Source organism: Hoplias malabaricus, chromosome 10 (genome assembly GCF_029633855.1).
Source record: "Hoplias malabaricus isolate fHopMal1 chromosome 10, fHopMal1.hap1, whole genome shotgun sequence".
NCBI lineage: Eukaryota > Metazoa > Chordata > Actinopteri > Characiformes > Erythrinidae > Hoplias > Hoplias malabaricus.
This window is the reverse complement of record NC_089809.1, coordinates 18,269,853-18,291,012: the sequence shown is the minus strand read 5'-3', so window position 1 is coordinate 18,291,012 and position 21,160 is coordinate 18,269,853. Positions and strand designations below refer to the sequence as shown.

At 41.2% G+C, this 21,160-nt stretch overlaps 1 protein-coding gene across 5 annotated transcripts in view; it reads right to left on the bottom strand.

The window, feature by feature from the left end:
- Window positions 1-21,160, bottom strand: part of pard3aa (par-3 family cell polarity regulator alpha, a) — a 469,619-nt gene that overhangs the window by 155,896 nt on the left and 292,563 nt on the right. For 3 of the 5 annotated variants that reach the window (XM_066683467.1, XM_066683468.1, XM_066683469.1), the window contains 2 exons: window positions 12,092-12,334; window positions 5,202-5,418 (listed from right to left, as the gene is read on the bottom strand). In XM_066683467.1, the coding sequence (XP_066539564.1) occupies window positions 5,202-5,418; window positions 12,092-12,334 (460 nt within the window). Of the gene's footprint in view, window positions 1-5,201; window positions 5,419-12,091; window positions 12,335-18,526; window positions 18,569-21,160 lie in introns of all 5 variants that reach the window. The other 2 variants (XM_066683465.1, XM_066683466.1) reach the window with 1 other exon arrangement.

The following is a 21,160-nucleotide window of genomic DNA, read 5'->3' as shown; positions in this document are numbered from 1 at the left end:
CAATCTATCAGCCTGGTTGGAGGTTTAGGGGTCATTTAAAGGTGGGCTATGGGACGGGTGTTTGACTCTATTAATTAAAGCCTATTAATAGAGAACACGAGGACTAGTCATAGAGGCATATCTCTGCCTCAAGCCAATGCTGCCGTGACTGCACGCGTGAAACAAGAGAATTCTTTCCTTCTTTTATATCCCCCTCCTCCCCTGTGCCCCAGTTCACTCCGCTGCACTCGTTTATGTCTTTTACTCTTGCGCTCTCTTTGTCTCCTTGAGCATTCGCCACCCCTAGCCACTGCAACCCATCATGCACTGCTCCAGCACCCATGAAAAGATTGGCACACACACGAATGAAAGAGCAATGGGCAGAAAGAAGGGTGGGCAGTCAGTCATACAGAAGATAAACAACACCTAATTACCTCGGGAAATGGAGGCTTTTTACCTCCCTCTCTGCCTCCCTCACCCTCTCTCTCTCTCTCTCTCTCTCTCCGGGGAGGAGATGGCTTTGTGCGGCTGCACTGAGCATGCTGACATGCTAAAAGGCCTAAGGGTGAAAGATGGTCAACTAAACAAGCTTGATATGTTCAGAAACTAATGATCACATGCCATCTCAAATGGACATTGGGCACACTGCACTCCCCAGGAATGAAGCCTGTTTAAAGGACAAGGCCAGGGACAACAAGAGAAATATGTCTGTTCTCCTTTTACACTGGCAAACAATTATTTACACTCATTTCTTACTCGAGAGGTGGCTTTAATGTATATATCTGGATACCACTGAGAAAAAATAAATGAAATGAATATCACAACACCTCAAGGGATCAAATCCATAATGATTATATTACGTCAGATATAATTCTTGAAAGTAATAATTAAAAAAAAAATAAAATAAAATAATAATAATAATAATAATAATAATGGTGTCTTATAATAAACGGGCCCCCTTTAGAGGATTCTGGGAAGGCTCATTGTGGCCCTAATCTGGATGAAGAGGTTACAGAAGAAGGATGTAAAGTTAATATTCATAGTTCACAGAAATCATTAGACTCAAAAATTCCAGACATGTACCTTTATTTCACAGAACTCATTAGGTCTTAATTCCATAGAGCTGTCCAGTATAACAGTACACCTTTTCTATCACCAGTTGATGTCAGATAATTATTTTCCCCTGCAGGTCTTAGCAGTAGATATAGATAATGAGCACTGTACCTATAGTACAAATCAATAAAATAACAGTGTCACTATTGCCAGGTTGTATCAGGCTTGAACACCACATGATTTAAAGTCTCTACTGTATTGACCGCCCCATTAAAACCTTTACATCTCTTCTAATTTCACTCTTCATTTCTTTCCTTTCATTGTTTTGTATGGCCTTTCTGATGCACTATTAATTTACACTCATTTCCTCTCCATGTTTCTGCCACTCTGTCTCAACACAGCTGCATGCTCAATTTTCTTTGTCCATCTCTGATTGTTGTTTCATGCTTTCATCTCTCACTCTTCACTGTTTCAGACATTAATATCCATCTCTCTCCATTAAGCTCAGTGGTGTGAGCTCATCAGTGCATGTTTAGCCAGGCAGTTCAGATGAGCTGAAATTGCAGTGTGTTGCCAAGCCTCAACACACTCCCTGGAGTGAACAAACGTGTGTGTGTGTGTGTGTGTGTGCGCGTGTATTTCTTATAAGACTGAGATGGAAGACTACAGGAAAGTGAAGGTCAGTTTCACTCAAATTGGCCTTGACTAGATGGAGCCAGTGGAATTATGTGTAGTGTGTGTGTGTGTCTCTGCATGCGTGTTTGTGCATATTTCCATTTGTATGCATATTTGAGTGTGTGCCTATGTGCATGTGAATGAGAAAGTCCAACATTGGAGGAGGAAAAGAGGGGAAAATGTATCTAAAACGCATTATTAAGCATCAATAAGCCATATTCACACCTTTATGAGCAAAATGGCACAACTATGTTTGGTTATTAAAGGTGCATCCAGAGAAGGCCTTGATATTTATGAGTGAGGATTGGTCAATTCTCACCACTGCAACTATACTATTGCAAGAATTAAAGGCATTTGACCTCTACATACATGATATTATAATCCAAATATTCAGAGAATCTGGACTGCTAGGTCCTAAACCAGAACTGCATGCCCCGGATCTCTCATCCTCGGGAGAGACTGCCACTCTTCTGTGATGAATATCATGAATAGGGTTCTGGAATACTTTGACACATCATTATTACTAAAAACCATACTTTGCTGCATCCAAATATCCAAGTTAAGATCGTATTTTGAAAAGGAAAAACACATGTCAAGAACTTCAAATATGCTAACAACTGCACTGAGAGTGAACTGAGTGGAAATGTGCTGTGGACTGAGAAGTCACTTTTTCAGATTATGAAATAATAATGGATATTGTGAACATAAATATAAAAAGGGCATCTATAATTTTACCTGCATAAAGCCCAAAGACTGGGTCTGCTATGGTATTGGGTGGTTTATTGTACATTAATATCTAGGCACAACTAATACACAAAGACATTCACATTTTGAAGCTTCCATCTATATGACATCATTTTTAGGGACATTTAAGCATCTTTTAACATGATAATAACTAAACTGGTCTGCCTGCTGTGCAGATATGACACATTATGAAAGGTAAAATATAAAAGAGACCCTGAATTATTATAAAAGTACATTAAATAAATAAATAAATAAATAAATAAAATTTCAATACTGGATCAACCACTTAATAAGCTTAAGTTTCCAGTTGGATAGAGCTTACAGCTGAGGTATGAATACACCATGCATATCACATCAAAGTAATAACAAGCCTGGGTGTGTGTGTGTGTTTGTGTTTGTCATGGAAAGGAAAGCAGTTCTATGAGTGATGCTATGTTTTCTTTTGTTTTGTATAAAGATAAGCAGGTGTATGAACAGGCCATGTAGCTGATGTTGCTGTGGTGAGCTGTGTGTGGGCACACGGGCTCAGTGTTAACAGCAGCTGTGGGAGTGTTTTTGGCTCAGATGGAGAGGCCTCCCTAGTTTCCCTTATAAGTGGTACTGCCACTCACTCCTAATGAAGAGAGATGATGCAGAGAGAGAAAGGGGTTGAACCACTGCCCCGAGGGAGACACTCACAACCTTTCAGCCAGGCTGCTCCCTCCGGACCCTCACACTCATTACACCAATAAAACACACACACACACACACACACCCCTAACCTCTGACTCTCCCATTCATTTCCATTTGCTAATCAAACTCTCTTCAAAAGACGGACACAACAGATACAAGTGTGTGTGAGGAAAGAAGAGCGTGTCCCTGCATACAAGGGTGTGATTGTGTGTTTATAATTACCGATTCGCCTTTTCTCCACAGGATGCAAACGAGAAGCAAAGCGCAAATTAGTGGCCGTGATAAGCGACCTCTCTGAGTTCCTGAAACATGACCTGGAAACACTTGTCATCTTTATTGTTCGTTACAGCTGTGTGCGTGTGCTGCAGCGCTACGCTAACTAATCCCATTACTCTAATCCACCACAAAACAACTTACTGCGCTGATAAGGCCACGCCTAATTTATGCAGGATTCAAATGAGCACCAAATCGGAATAATTAATAGCGGCCTGTGTTTAATTAGCTTGGCAGAGGCTGTGTAAAATGCGCTCTCAAAACCACAGGCAAGATCCCTTGCTTCTCATCAACCCAGAGGGAAAGGAAGCCCCCAATAGTCCCAACACCCTGAGAGTGTCTGACTATTCTCAGTCAGATTCTCCTGCTGACTCTCACTTAATTGTTCAGAGAGACAGGTGAGATCACTGATTTATCTGCCCCCAGTGAATATACAAATTTGGAGAGAGGTTCATCCTTACAAGGACTTTCATGCTCATGAGCCCATATAAATTAGGAGAGAAGTGTAGTCTATCAACAGCCTATATTTAAAAAATATATTAAGAAAAATACAGAATATCAAAATTAAAAGCTCTCACTGAACAAATATCTGAATAGTCAATTATCCAGGTACTGCTCTAATATGACATGTTCCATGTTATTAAAGAAACAACCAAAACATACTATTCGATTGTAGTGCAAAATGATGAAATAACTCTTAACTTTTTTGTATGACGGTGACTGTGTGTGTGTTGTGTGGAGAAAGGGTGCAAAAATGATTAATGTATCTCCTGTTATATCCTCACTATTATTTATGGCAATCACTTTTCCTGATTTTCCAGTATACAGAAGCAAATAAACAAAATTAATAAGTAATACAAATTTTAGTTAACACTACTGGTATTTGTATGTAAGCAATATTTATAAAAGGAGATTACAGAATTGGAAATATTCATAGAAGAGTATAGATCCTGGTACAATCTCCTACAATCAAGTACACTGACCATGCTTACAGTGGGGAAAAAAATATCATTCCTGCTCTCCTGCTGGGTTTCCACCTCTGCATCTGGTATCAAGGTGTGAAGACTCAGACAATGCGCATGTCACATGAATAAAACATTCTTCCTTATTAAAAGCCATCTTCGTCCAAACTGCCATGGGCTACCTGAGCCACCTTGCTGGTACAAGTAAAGGAGAGGGTCCCTAATAAATGTAGGGAGTAGGAAGGCAGGCAATCAGAACTAGCACCAGCTCAGCATGAGCAATAATGTGCTGCACTGGGAGCACATAAACACCAATTAAATCACAGCACTGGCACCAGCTAAATACTAACTAATGTACTGGCTTGGAACTAGCTAAACTAGCACTGCACTCACATGAGATAAACACCAGTAAACACAGAGCACTAGTACCTAGTACACACTTCCTAGGTTTGGTTGGGATGAACCCAATAAGCAATAATAAATAATGATTTAATTCCAATTAATTCCAACTAATTCACTGCACTGCACCAGCCAAACAGCAGCTCATGGACTGCATTGGAACAAGCTTAACATCTGCTAATGCACTGCACTGACACCAGCTAAAATCCAGCTAATGCCCTACACTGTGAATAAATAAACACAATCTAATGCAGTACAATGACACCAGCTTAACCCCTGCTAATGCACTGCACTGCCACTAGCTAAACACTAGCTAAGGCACTACACCGGCACCATCCACTGACACCAGATATAGCACTGAACCTACACCATCTACACTGACAAACAAGTAATCTGTAGTGGACTGAAGTGGAGCGGAGGGCATCATGTCTTAGTTAACCGCACCTGAACATGTCGCCCAGGCCCTTCAGCATGCCTTTCTTGGATTTGCTCTTCTCCTTCTTCTCCTTGCCTTCTTTCTGCTTTTTTTTGTCATCCTTAGGCCTTCCGCCGTTCACTTGGCTCTCTGGGACAGGCGCACCAGCAGCTGCAAGTGGGAGGTCATTCGCTGTGGAGACAGAGTCACGGCCAGAGCGTGAACTCTCCTCAGTATCCTCCTCCACTGAGAGAGAGAGAGAGAGAGAGAGAGAGAGAGAGAGAGAAAGAATATGAGAGACATAATAGGCTTCTGTAAACACTTAAAAATGTATAAAATCAAAACAGCATCCAAGGCCTCCGTGTTGGCTTTGCCAAATAAAACATTTTCACAAACACAGAGCAATAGCAGCACTATTGACACAGATCCTCCCACAAGCACTTTATTTATTTTTTTCAGTTGTGTCTGGTATGAAGAGCAATGGTTAGAGGGCATGGTGGCTCAACAGGCCACACTATTTCATTTGAATGGAATCTGTGATAATGTGCGGCCTCAATACGGAACTCATTAAAGACCCAAACTCCCCACACACTCAAAAACATTCACACACCCCTTCCCATTAGATACATCGTGGTCAGTAGCCAAACAGACACCATATAATCTATAAGCAGTGCTGCAAGAGGCTAGCCTGCTTCAGTTCTAACTCATTAGGTGACTGTGTTGCTGTTTAAACCTTTTATTAACACACATCCTGGTTGATCAAATCGGAAATAGAGAACACTAAATACAGATATGTACAGGGCCCAGCATGTGTCATTTTCTAACAAACTCTGGTTCATTGAACTGGTTCAGTTCAAGATTTGTGGAATCTTGAGGCTATCAATTGAACTACCCCACATTTCCATTAGTTTTGAAAGGAATCAAGGACACGTCAACAGCTGCAGACATTGCAGGTTTGTTCTGTTCCAGTGTCACTGTGGCTGAATGCAACACCAGAACCATAGATAAAAGGATAGAGTCCAGAAAGGCTTTATCCACTGTTTACAGCGGTTCAGGTGAAAGTGATACTTGACAAATGTGGAAACAATGCCAAGTTCTGTCTATTAAAGTTTCAGTATTTTGTAGTAAGGTCCTGCTGAGCTTGTGAATAGTGGAGTAAAGCAGCCAAGATGCCTTGCTTCATGATGTCCGCAGCCACTGAAAACACACAGATGGCACATTTTCCTGTTTTTATTTCCCATCTGGTCAAATTTTCACTAACACAGCACATGATTCATGAAAACATAACACTCTGCAAATGAACCTGTCCAGCTCCAATGCATGATAAGACTTTATTTGAAGCTCTTTCTGGAGACACATACAGACACGGTCACAGTTTGCATTGAAGGAAAAACTATTCCTTGGTTCCAACTGGGAACATACTTTTCTGGTTCAGGAACCAATCTATTGTGGAGGAAACATGCCGAACGGTTCCAAATTAGGTTCACAAATGGGAACCTAAGTCAACATCAGGTCAACATATTCAGTGTGAATACTAAATCATCTCAGCACATGAACTTAGTTAACTGCTAACATACATTCTGAAATCCCACAGGAGTGCTAGCACTGATAGAAAAGAGACTTTCAGTACACTGAAAGTCTGTTCCAGAGAGCCAAGTGAACGGAAGGCCTAAGGATGACAAGCACAACAAGCATTCAGAGAAGGCAGGGTTATGGCACCCCTTTATCCACCAAGTGAGCGAGTATTTTTAGAAAGAAGCTCGTCTATATGGGAACAGAGAGTTCTTTATTAAAATGTTCTCTCTGTAACAGCTCTACTTCATGAGTAAATCATTATCTGACTGTTTTCCCTGCCTCTGTGCGCACAATTAAGAAGCAGCAATATTTCTGTGTCCCACAAGAGACTTTGAAGCTCTCTTTGAAGACATCAGAGCAAGGGCAAGATTGCTTTGCTAATATACTTGTTTTATTAATACATTTCACTGTTAGGATGTTTACTTTGAAGAGAGAGTTTGGGTCTCCTGATAGAACAGCAGCAAGATGATCGTACTGTTGACTGCAGAGCTTACAGCACATCCATGCATACTAAAAACGGGCTATACTGATTTTGCTGCTTTAGCTCAGATGTCTGCAGTAAACTCTTTCCATGATTACAGTCACACAGATGGTGACGTTGCCAATTTCTGCAATACTGCTTGCAAAATTTGCTCCTCCTCACACTTTCTTCTCCATATTTGGAATATATCTCATATTGCTTATAATCACAGAGCCCAAAGCAACCAAGGCGAATAGGAACTGATCTAGCTAATTTTCATTTCAGCATCATTCTGATTATAACTGCTATTTCCATTCCGGATGGCCTGCCGCATCAGACGTAATTAATCTGTCAGTAATTGTAAGTTTAAATAAGCTTGGAATAAGCAAAATGTGTGGGGGGGGGGGGGGGGCGTGGAGACGACTGCTAATTGCAAAGTGCTTTGGAATGACGCTAAGCAGCAGTGAAGATGTTATATTTTTTGCAGGGAACCTTATAGTAGACACAGTAATGTGGAAAATAGGGTGCTGCATCATCCCCCGTTTTTACAGAGATGTTAGAAGTTCAACGGCTAAAACCAAATAATAATAATATTAATAATAATGCACAAAAACAGTGTCTGCGACTGTTTTATGTAATGGCCACTTTATGAAATTTGACCTCCATTTAACTCACCGGTGGCAGTGAACACACACACTAGTGATTAAGGGCGATGATCCGTGGACATTCCTGCCCATTCATTTAAACTGTTATCAAAGTTAACACAGTTTCTGATTATCACAGAATAATAGGCATGTGTTTTACTGTTGGAATCTACAACTATTTTATTTTAATCCTAAAATATTATGACTTTAATCTCAAAATATTACTAATTTAATTTAGAAATACTTGCTCCTTTAATCTTGAAATACGACTTTAATATCTCAGAACTATCTTTCAGAAGTGATTAACTCATCTGTCATTTCACTGTGATATTTGGATCGTATTTGGATATTGTAAGGCTCTCTGTCATCTGCCAAATATTCCGCAGCTGTGCAGTGTTAGCTGGAATTGATGGAACTTGAACGTGTGCGTTTATACATTACTCTTAAAATGTAACGACAAGTTGGGTTGGTGATATAAAATGATAAATTTCTTTGGGTGCTGGGTTGTTGTGCCTTTCAGTATTTTAGCAACTGAATTATCAAGATCATCTAGCCACTAATTAAAAAAATATATATTTTAAGGTGATATAATTATGCATGTGATATACATGCTGCTCAAAATTTCAGCATCCCTATCTAAAACACTTCCCCACGTCTCTAGGTAGACATATGTGACTTGAATTTATTAGCATCTTATACCTCTCTGCAGGAGAGTGTGTGAAGTCACGGTGGGGTTCCAAAATTTTTACAACACTAGCTGAGACATGAGGTGGTGATGGAGAATAGAACGGAATAGAATAGTTAGAAGTTACAGGGAGAGTACAGATTTTTTTTCTTTTTTGTTTTTCTACTAGTTCTGATGTTGTTAGCACTTTCTTCACTGAGGCCTTCCCCAAGGAAATCTCCAAAGTGAAACCTCACCGTGTAAATCTGTTTGACAGGAATGGCAAGAAAAATCAAGCGCTTAAACCCTTTTCAATTATACAATGCTTTTTGCCTCCGTTTTCTTCTTCTTTCTCCAAAACCCCGTTAACAGTTTGCACGACGATAACACTAACTACATTTGGGTAAATATCACTTTCATCACTCTTTTCTTTTTTCTTCTTGTGTGCCAGCTTATCGGGCCGCTAAGTGCAAAGGCGGCATATCTCCACGGATGAGCTGCATCTGGCAATTAAAACTGGGCTGTGAGATTAGAGGAGCGTGCTAATTTCTGCAGCTCCTAATGATGCCGTCTCGGATAACACACAGGAGATGGCAATCGCTCAGGCCTCCTGGGGGGCCAGATGAGTGAGAGTGTGTGTGTGTGTGTGTAGGCAAGCACTCAGCTTGTCATTATCACAAACCCACAAAAACTCAATCTGGTCTTGACAAACACAGAACCAAAGAAAAGAGAAAACTGAGAGGAAGAGAGAGAAAAGGATGAGAGGTATAAATTGGACCCTTCATTTCCCAAACACTACTCATTAGCCTAACAAAGAGACGAGTGACGGCAAAGCCAGAGTCAATTCAGCCACGGCTCCAGCAGATCAATAGTGTTTTCATCAAAACAGCCATCGCAGCAAGTTAAGCTGCCATTCAGAGCTGGTCGTCTGACTGCAGTATAAAAAGAAAACGAATTAGGGTAATTAAAATGATTTCAGTTGCACAAGAGAGGGAGAGAGAGAGCACTAAATGTTTTGACACCTCAATCAAAAGGCATCATTAGTCTCCTCCTCTTGATGCAGTGAGGTGTTCATTTCTGTCTCTTTGCGACGATGGCTTCAGATGGATTGGAGAAACTGTCTCTGTGGTTCATGAGCTGAAACGTAAGACTGAAGTTTGGTATTTGCAAAATGCAGGGTTGAGCTGAACCCAGGCCTGTTCATTTTCTCACCGGGGTATCTACGGGTGACACATTTTTCCTCGGCTTACGCCAAATTCACATTTTATGTAAATAAAAGTGTCGGCGGGGAGAAAGAATGCCCGCCCTTATCTGTCAACTCTGACTATTAACCTCAGGGACAGACACAGGCAGGATGCGTTTTATCTAAATTGAAAAACTTATTTGACTTATTTGAATATCAGGACAGCAGAAATGCAATATACCTCTGTGGCAGAATCTACTGCCCCCAGCACACCCACCCGCACCCCCCTTATTTTGCTCAGGGGGAGATAAGACAGTATTTAGCGGCTTGCAGGCAAAGCTTACCAGAACAAAGTGATTCAGGCTTTTTTTTTTTTTTTTAAGAAAATGCCTTTGCTATTTGAATTGAATCTATTTAACAGAGAAAAAGGCAACTCCTGGGGCTAGGTGCTGTTATTACCTGGCCCTGGGTTGTAGGACAGCTCCAAACAGGATTCTGTGTAATAAAACCCCAGACTGGACAGGGCTTGATGGAAATTGGGAAATACATTGCACAGAAAACCAGCAATCATTGGATAAGGCATGCCACACATACATCCCAGGCCTATTACATCCTAAGGTTTACTATTCAGTAATTATATGGAAAACAAAGCTATTTTTTATGCTACAAGAGTGTAAGATACATATGATATGATATGATGGGTATCCCCAGACATAATAAGGAATACAAAATGTATTTTTACACATGGCTGAACACATTAAAATCAGTAAATGTCCAATGAAAAAACACACATATCTCCAAATAGCAACTTTGCATGAGAAGGAAAACCCATTCTTAATTTTTAATGGAAGTCAACATAAAAATACGGCGGCACGGTGGGGCAGCAGGTAGTGTCGTAGTCACACAGCTCCAGGGACCTGGAGGTTGTGGGTTCAAGTCCTGCTCCGGGTGACTGTCTGTGAGTAGATTGGTGTGTTCTCCCTGTGTCAGTGTGGGTTTCCTCCCAAAAAAATAAAAATAAAAACCTTTCCTTGGTAGGTGGATTGGTGACTGAAAAAAGTGTCCAAATGTGTGAGTGTGTGTGTTACCCTGGGAAGGACTAGCGCCCCCTCCTGGGTGTGTTCCCATCTTGCGCCCAGTGATTCTGGGTAGGCTCTGGACCCATTGTGACCCTGAACTGGATAAGCAGTTACAGACAATGAATGAATGAACATAAAATATTTTGGAGCATTTCTATTGGTCCGAATGTGAAGGACCCCTGCTATGTTTAAACGATACAGCAAACTAAAAATCAAACATGGAGATACATATTTTGCACTGGAGAGTAACAAAATGTTATTAAAATGTGTCTAAAGTATCCATGCTTTTATCTGTTATATCAACTGATGACTACCTTACAAACAGTTGAATAAAAACACTGCAGCTTTTTTCAGTGAGTGCTACAAGGAGAGATGAAGGACACACTTTTCTTCCAGTAAACAGGACAAGAGTTTCCCTACTGCACCAAGTCTGAAAGCATTACGAAGGAGCTGTTTAAATGAGAAGGCCCCACTGGGGAGAAAGAAACAGCCAGCAGGGTCGTCTGGGAGCCGGCTTGGATGTGGCTGATATGAATAGTAATATGTGAGTAATACAGATGCTGATTGGCTGAATGTTGCTGGGTTGGGTTGTTCTGTCTGTAAGGGAAAGCCTGACCTAGTTGTGGTGGAAGGAACTCCGTACACAATTGCAATGATTCCTCTGGGTGACTGCACTGCCATCTGACTGAGGAAAAAAAACGAACATGCCCCTAAACATTCATAAAAGGGAGGGGTCTATAAGAACATGGAGACAATTTTAGTGGTATATTTTATGTTGCATCATTGCAATAGGACGAGTCATAAGGAAGATGTATTCTGAACGATCACTGAAATATGATCGCCTACATTATATCTACAGCTCCACTGATCATACAGGAGCACTTTCTACAATTACACACTGTAATCCACCTCTGTCTGCATTCTTTCTCATCCCCATTTCACCCTGTTCTTCAACTGTCAGGACCCCCACAGAGCAGGTACAATTTAGGTGGTGGATCCTTTTCAGTGCTGGAGTGACACTGACGTGGGGGTGATGTGTTAGTTTGTGCTGTGTGGGTATGAGTGGATCAGACACAGCAAGACTCCTCAAGTTTTTAAAACCCTCAGTGTCACTGCTGGACTGAGACTAGTAAAATGGACAGTAAATGCAGATATTAGGTAGACGTTCCTATCCAGTGATAGTTCAGTGTATTAGAAAGGCAACTGAGCATTTATTTAGTGATCGATATTGACGACAATAATAATATGTTAAAAATGTAAAAGTATCTTATGAGTGCGTCGGAATGCTACCCACTGTGGCCACAGAGCACTTACATGTCTCCATGCCTTCATCCTCCTCCTCTTCACCCGCGCTGCTCATGACAGGCCGGTCGTAGGATTTGTCAATGGCAGCCCGGAAGCTCTCATTGCAGCCCCTCCCCCTGATGACACGTGGAAGTGGCCTGTGGAAGGGGACATCCCCATTCAGCGTTACCTCGGCAACGGCAGTCTGAAGGCTTTCCAGGGAGCTGGATTTCTTCAGCCCCAGATTGGGGCCGACGTCTCGCGTGGAGTTGCCTTAGGGGTGAAACAGAGGACACTTAGTAATGAACTTGGCTATGGCAGCACAAAAGCTGGGGCTCAGTGTTTCTCTTAGGTGCAGCCTCATTTTACTAATTCATTTGGACCATTGGATATGAAGTGAGCTGTGAGACACATTATCCGTCTTGCGAACAGGATAAACAATACGTTTCAAATTCTTGGGGCTGTTTTAGTGTCTTCTTCCTTATTGTGTATAGATAATTGTCTTAACTTGTAGGGCTGCAAACCATATAAACAATTTAGAGAGAAAGCTAGGGCGTGAGAGAGAGAGAGAGAGAGAGAGAGAGAAAAGCTATAACTGGTTTCAGGCACTGATATATGGCACACGTATGAGGCCCATTATCTCGGGTGGGTGGTCAGGGCCAGGAGGGATGAGGGAAGAGAGGAAAAAGAGAGGATGTGGAGCACAAGTGGGGTGGGAGGATAGAAGCATGCAGACTAAACACACGAGGCTCGGCCCATTCAAAATCACCAGCACGTCCTCCCTGTTCCTCCTTTCAAGCTTTCTGCTTAATGACCTATTCATGGCTCTAATCCACTCCTTACTCTGTATGTGTGTTAATGTTTATATATGCATGTGTGTATGTGTTGAGCATAAGGAGGCATTTCAGAGTCATACAACACAGCCACTTCAAACAACTTCCAGCAGAGACACGCTATTAATCCTGCGCCACAAAACCTGCTGAGGAGGAGGTACACAATCAGAGAGCAGGAAGACTTGGCTGGTTGGGTTTGTGATGGGTGGGTTTAAGGGGTGGGAGAGAGTGCCTGTGTGGCCAGGTGGGCACATATGGAAGAGACTTCGGAACAGTGGCCAAAACAAAAAAATAGGAGTATTCTGTGTGATTGGGATAAGATAAACGTTTATAGCTCCCCCAATAAATTACACACACACACACACACACACACAACAGGACAGAAACAAAAAGCTCACCAGTTAAAGCAGCCCAGGGAGGGAACAGAATTTGTGCATAGCTACCGGTCCGGTTGACTAAATCTCATTGCTATGTTCAGCATGATGGATCTCTATTATGCACACAAATATAATTAAAATGCAAATGATATATAAATATACATGGCGCAGATGAGGAAAAGCTGCTATTCAAAGGACCGCAACCAGGGCTATTCTTTCTGTTTGTTGACAGAGCTGATAGAAGTGCCATTCCTTCCATAAAGCACGCTAGCTCAAACACAAGCGATATTGAGGTAAGGAAACCCCAAGTGGGCTTCTACAGCTCCAGCTGTGCCTCACTCGTGTAAAGCCAACACAGCTCTCCCCCCAGACAGCCAGAATTATTTTTCCAGTGGCTGATGGTCTTTGTTTAAAGTAGCTCAGTGAGGCCTGACTTGGGTATTTCATTATGTCAGCGTATGTCTCCTGAACAACAGCCCATGACCAGTTAGTGGTCCGGCACCCATTTTGATTTTCCATCAAATGCCCTTATTTGAGAAACAGCAATGCTTAAGACACATGCTCCTGCTATTCAGCTTTTCAACAAGAGCTGGTCATTCCCCAGCGTAATCCTTGCTGGAGTGTGTGCGCTCAAGCTCCAAGTGCTACTTGGAATTTGAGGCTATCGTCTCCAAAGGCCTTCACTATTCCCTTTGTACAGCACAGTCAAACATATGGCCACATTCTGTGTAAACATAGCCGTCACTCAATCTCTCGTTCCCTCAGCTTCATCTCAGACGAGCTGTTCAGATGGACCATGTGGTCTTCTTCATTTCTTCTCCCCAATCTCTTTGTGTTCATGTTCAGTGAGGGTCCTCGGCCTGTTTTCGGAGTGCTAAATGGAGCGTACCCGGTGGCTGCTGGGCTCGCAGCAGATCTCTGCGTGGAAAGACGCAAAGTGAAACGGAGACTGACCTGGCAAAATAAACCCCCGATCACCCGGGTGAAAACAATTAGAAATCTATTACGTTCCCTCTGCTTGAACGGCATCCCGGAATCTTAGCATCTCAGCAAATGCAGAGAGAGAAATAAAGAGAAGGCCAGAGAACGGAAGGACAGTGGGAGAATGCTTCCAGGTGGCGTAAGCCTTACGAATGGTCAGTAGGAGGAAAGGCACAGTGCCAGAGAAGCTGAGTAATCCACACCAGAACCGCTATTGTAATCATTCCTCTACAAGCGGTAGCCCTCAACATCTTGCTAATCTGCTATTCATTCTTAAACCAAACAAACCTTACCCATAAACACAAACGATGAGCCAAAACATACCCTCCTCTACTGGCAGCACTATCACCAAGAGTCTTTCAGTCAGGAAAAACAGAACAGAGAGGTGGCAAACCACTGGGCCTCACTATATTCATGCACACCATTCTCAGAGATAACCAGAACACTTAACTGGATTTGTTTTACCGGTAATGTACATTGTAAGGAATTATAGTGAATTATAGATTTTTATGGGATAAAGTATCTGTGTAAATTCTCAATAACAGGAAAACAAACCATAAACAAACAAACACAGCTAGGGTCATGCTAATTTCTGATTGTGACTACATGAAGAAATAGCAAGCCTGTGCAAAACAGAGGATTATAATACAATAATTGTCAATGTTAAATTAAAGATGGACATAGTTCTTCTGTTTCCAGCCAAAACTTCACAATAAGAGTAATGAGTATTACTACTACAATATATGCATGATTTATAAATAAATAAATAAATCTTAAAAGATTCTATGAAACAATTATGAAGGAACTGAGGCAGCACAGTGCGTCCCCGTACTGATAACACACAAATAGAGCATAGCCATATTTATTACCAGGTTAATTTATTGCAGTAAAATGATTCTTAAGGGAACTTCAAGTTTGATGAATTAGAGAAAGAAAGATCAATGTAAGCTATGCAAAATATACAAAGACAGTAGTCTCAAAAATGACAAAACCTTTCCAGGTAAAACTAATAGAGCTCAAATAGAGCCTAGGTTAAGTGACTGGACAGGTATGAAGACTACCCTTGACCATAAAGGAGATGTGTAAACATGTCCTCTCTGTGTGGCTGAAGAACGTACACGGCAAACTTAAACACATTTGCAAGTGCAATCCAGAGTGTCTATATTAAATATGATGAAAGAACTAAATATATCTTATAGGGTATGGCCTGAAGTCTATAATTTCGTACACTGCTTCCCTTAACTATGACCAAGGATTCAAATATCTACCAGAAGAAACTTCTTTTGGCCTTTAGAGAATTAAATTGCCCTTCATAATAATGGCAAGAACTCCAGTGAGGGTATTTAAAAAGAAACTGAAGTGCCTTTCTATTCAGGACTCAAACTAGACTAAAATAATGCAACTCTAATCAAAATCTAGTTCACCAAAACATTTTTAATGTATTCAGTATAACTCATCAATACACAGTAAGTCCATTAAATTTGTTCTTGAGCATCTTAAATCCGGCAAGAACATTCCCGAATACTAGCGTGTCAGCATGTCCCAGAAAGAACATGAACTAAAACAGTCATTTCCAGGGGCACTTCATTTTCAGCACACAGAGCACATAGCTGATTACAGCTATGAAGCAATTTATATGACAATGAAACATATCTGCACCTGTGGGCAAGTGGAGGCCTTCTCTATTCATTTCTCTGAAAAATCTATGCTTAGTTATGAAGGATATTCAAAAGCAGCCTCTATTTTGAGCCGAAGCCGCATACACACAAAGAGATGGATAAAAGGAAATCTCCATCAGATCCAAACAATGTTGTTCTCCATATGTTGTCAGACGACAACAAGCTTAATCAACATTCTCTGAATGCCAGGTAAATGGAAAGCTTTTGAAGCTCAGAATTTGAAGCCTGGATCACAGAAGCAGCTTGCATGCCAACTGCAATGGGATGCGGCGGAGAAAGCCAGGGCAGCCGTCGCAGGAAAAAGAAAATGATGTTCTTCGCTCAGAATCTAAGAAGCGTGATCCCGCCGAGCCCGAACTGAATTCTGCATCACAAGTGCTGCCATTGTGTCTCATGGAGCGAAGAGCACCAAAGAAGGAAATGCTGGTAATTGTTCTCTTGCCTTGTCCTCCCCCTTCTTTTCCTGACAAGCATCTTTCAATAGGGCAGACTTCTCCATGATTCCCATCACATATCTAATACTGAGCTCACTGTCACTCATAAGGGAGAGAGGGAAAGAAAGGAAATACAGGTCTTTGCCATCACAAATGGGATCTTCTTGTCCCATTCCTTCTCTGCTTTTACAAGGACAGAAGCAGGCAGAAGCTTCAGTGTTACAGAAGATCTCTGATATATATGGCATATAAAATAGCATTAAACTGGGAAAGACATATACCCAGTATCTTTTTAATTGTTCACAATAAATATATTAATTCATTTTAAAAAAAGACTAGGGCAGACACTTAGTGACGAGGGGCAATAATCATTAAATGTTAAAAGGAGGTATCACAAACTCCATGAATAACATGGCGGTGGTTAATGTGAGGGTTGTGGCTGCTGCCTCGTTAGCATAGCTCAGACACTGTTGTAAAGGCCATTACCCAAGGCACTGCTCATGCAGGTCTGCACGTGTCCGTGGACACAGGATCCATTACATGTAATTTATTCAGCCAGTTGGGAGTGGTAAAAGGGTGATTAGACTAAAAATAGCCCATGATGGCCAGAGGAAAGTCATGTTCTGGCATCCGAGGAAGAGCGAAGAGGCCCTGGGGTCGCCCTAGCCCATGTGCCTGCCTGTTCTAGATCATTAGTAGACCAGAACGCAGCTCCGTTCTCCGTGCTTCTTTACACCTGTCCTAATTAACTTCCAATAGCCAAGCACAATCAGTCATGGAGCTCTTATGTGCACCATTACCACAATGTGCATCGGATATTCCGAATAATCTTTGGCAGTTTCTGCTGAGTCATTCGGCCTAATGGCCACAGTGTCCCGCACTATACCATCCCCACAAACTGCAGTCAACCTGCGATCCCTAATGCATTGACCTGAACCATATGGCACCACTTACCTTTCCAAACCACAAGGACATGCAGTTCATTAGCTTATAACACAGTGCAGCCTATGGTGGATTATTCATTACTGTGGCCCAGTTCATTTTACAACTGAGCATAAAGCTGTATGAGGTTCCAGAGATGGTCTGTGGGAGTGAGTGGTTCCAGGTGAGGTAGACTATAGGTGATGTATTACTACATGACAGGGAGCTCAGACACTAGAGGTACAGCCATCACATTTTTATGGTTTGGATGAGTTTTAAGGATGTTTAAGACAGATTGAGGTGTTCCAACAAGTGAAACAAGTTCCAGGTGTGGTAGATAACTTGATATACTCTTGGAAATATTATATATTATAAAACAATAATAATAAACTTTACTTAATCAACTAGAAAAGTCACATATAAGCAACAAGCATGACCAGCAGTCTCACACAATGTTAACTCCAGAACATTTTTTCTAGATGGTTTAACTCTAGAACTACTGTTACATGTGTTGTGACTACAGCATATGACTCTAGCCAACTGACAGTGATGGATTAATTGTAGTCAGCCAAACAGGCTCCCCTGACTTTGAGGGTCTTAATTTCAAACAGGTTTGCAGCAAAGCCCCTAGCACCCATTGCGTGCACAGGTACATACTCACACACATGCACACACTTCCCTCTTAACCCACCGCCTTCCTTTTCCCTTCAAAACACCTCTCAGACTAATTAACGTTTTCTTCCATCTTATTCTCCAAAGAGCAAAGCAGCAGCCAAAAACCTCTATTTAACACCACACCACTTATTCCAATTTAAAAAAAAAATGATTTGATAGCAATTACCTCAAATGACTTCCTAAACATACACATGAATGTGGCCTTTCAGTGAAGAGCCATAATAGGTGGAATTATGCTGGCAAAGTGTTTGAGAGGTGAACTAAGTATTGGAGGTCACATTTAATGCATTTGCTGCATTATGCTAAAAAGAAATACAGCAGAGCCTTGAGAACTCTGGCAGACGCTAAAAAGGAGCTCTAAAAAATGAAGCACATGAAAATTTAACTAGTACGAAGAGCTACGAGTAAACAAGAGACAGAAATATACAAGCAGAAATCAAAGAAAATATGAAAATAAAATTCCGCACCCAGTTGGAATCCCAGCCAAACTGCTAAGAGCTAGCATGCCCAAGCACAGACAGATAAGCCAGTCCACTCTCGATGCTAAAGTGACTGGTTGTCTTACCTTCCGTCGTGTTTGGGCGGGGTGTGAGGTTAATCTCATCAGCTACTGTTAAAGAGGCATAAAGAATTATGATAGGTTAGTGTAAGATGATCCTCCATTCCCAAAACCCATGCATAACAGAGTGACTTCATTTCCATCCCTGGCATTTCCAAAGACCACAGGAAGCATGCAAATCACTAAAGGATGAGAAAGAATAAGAAATATATGCCCAAATCAGGAACAACATGGTGAGATATGGTAGCTCATGCTTCTCTTAGGTCATGCATATTCACTGGAGGACAGGTTATAAGTAGATAGGTGATCACTCATATGCCCATGCACAGCATCAAGCCTATACCATTTTCCCTTTCAGCTTTATCTCATATCTGAGGGAGGACAAAGCAATGGCTGTGCATACGTTTCTGTGTCATTCAGAGCTGGCTCTCCGATCTGTCTTTGGGTAGACACTGCTGATCTAGTTCAATTCGGTGCGCTCAAGACAAGACTGAGAGGGGGAAAATGCCGAGCAGATTTGATGGGGCAAAAAGACAGGCTATTTGTAGTAAATTGCTAAGCAGGAACTGAGAACAGGTGATTTGCCAGGAGTGGGAAGTGTCTCTAATGACCAGTGATGAAGCTTCAAAATAAAATGGTGATGGTAAGTAATGTGCAGCACTTCCGGCTCTAGATTTTACAGTTGTTTATGGCTTTTGAAGAAATGCCAGAGAGGGTCCCTCACTCTCAAAACCAAAAAAAAAAACCAAAAAAAAAAAACCTTGTGACTGTAGATCCATGAATCACTCAAAGGCTTTGCAGTATTAAAAGGCACATACCCCCCTCCCCCATGTTCATTTTAAAACAATGACAATTCATTTTAACATTCTCTCTTTTAAAAGTGCCTTAAAGTCCTGCAACACTTACATCCATAGTTACTGCTGCATTAGATCAGGTTCAGGTTTACTTTAACAAACAGCACCATTTTTGGAGCTTCAACACCTTTAGAGATGGCTACAGTGAACACTGTCCACACAAATATCATAGTTTAGTTGGTGTGTTATCTTTGTGTGGGTACCAATTTAGAATAAGACACTTAATATTGTTAAGACATTGTTTAAAACCTGGTTATTAATGTTATTAATTAGGTTGTTAATACATTAAAAGGCTTTAATTATCAATAATAGCACATAGAAGGGCAACAGTGAACTGCTGTTTGCCTAATAGTGAACCCACATCTATCTACACTTTTACACCTCAGACTTTGCTGGATACTAACCTTCTTCTTTGTCAGCATTAAGCCTGTCAGCTTCAGCACGTATTTGTTAATAAAATCATTTATCTATAATGTTTAATCATTCTTATTTTTATAGATTAATGATAATGTGGAATACCTTAACACGTGAAATGACTAGAATTCATATTCTCAAGTTTTAGCTTATTTTTACCTTGACATTTTCAGTACGTTCTTAGACATTTACAGTAGTACACAAAAAGGGTCACTGCTGCCTTTCTGTGTTACAAGTGATTATTAACGGACTTAATAAACAGGTTTATTACAGGTTAAACCATTTATAAACCATTAAAACTGTAATCTTATTTTAAATTTGTACTGTTGTTTTCCAATTCACTCAAGTTGATTTAGCTTGTGTTCATTTCCAAACACATTTCGTGGACAAATGTGAACATTACAGTGCTCATATATGTTCTGTTGGTGTAAAATGAAGACATACATTATGAACAGTGACAGCATGAACCAAGAAAACATACAAATCAACTGTATTTTCATCAAGTGTGATTTCTTCCCGTAATTAACTAACTGAATATAAAGGTGCCACCAGACAATCAAGAGATAAAGTAGGAGTTGCAGAGAGATAATAATCACTTTGAGCTACAGCCATGCAAATATTGAAACAGAGCTAAGTATTGAGTCACTGATTGCTGGCAACATTGAATTTGCAGAGTTATGTACAGCCCAATAACATTAAACACAGTTGTGGGCTGTGTGTGCCTCTATGGGTAAAGTTCAGTAAATGTGGCGAAGCTAAAATGAATGGACTCCTTCTAAAAGCCTCTCAAACTTCACTTCCCGTTGATCAGGAGTGGTGTAATTGTTGCATCAGTGGGACATGACTCCATGTATCAATTTTTCATCAGAAGTGAGGGCAGCTGACAGTACAATTATGGAGCATTTTGATAAAGCGTGATGGAGAGGCTGGAGCTCAAGCCCAAAGCTCTTACACACTGGAGGATTCTCCCACCATTCCTAATGGCACTGATTGAGCCCAGCTAGCTGGAGCGGCTTTTAATTGATATCCAGGGCCTAATGCAGTTAAACCTAGATGGGGGACTAAAACGAGTCTTATCTGCCATTTTCTTTCACTCATTGTCTTGCTCCATCTCCCTCTCTCTCTATATTCTTCTGAGTGCTGTATCAGCTTTCTCTCCCATGATTTGTGTGAAGTGGAAGAGGAGTCCTGATGGACAAATTTCTGGAGCTTTTTGGAGAGCGAATAGTCGGTGAGTGAAGGAGAGGTTGAGAGACCTGGGAGGCCAGGGTCTCCATGTTGAGCAAAGAAAACCTGTTTTATCTCCTCCGATTAGCCACTCGTTGGAGCGGCAGCATGTGCAGGTCCTCCGGGACGTGCAGCCAGAGTGCCT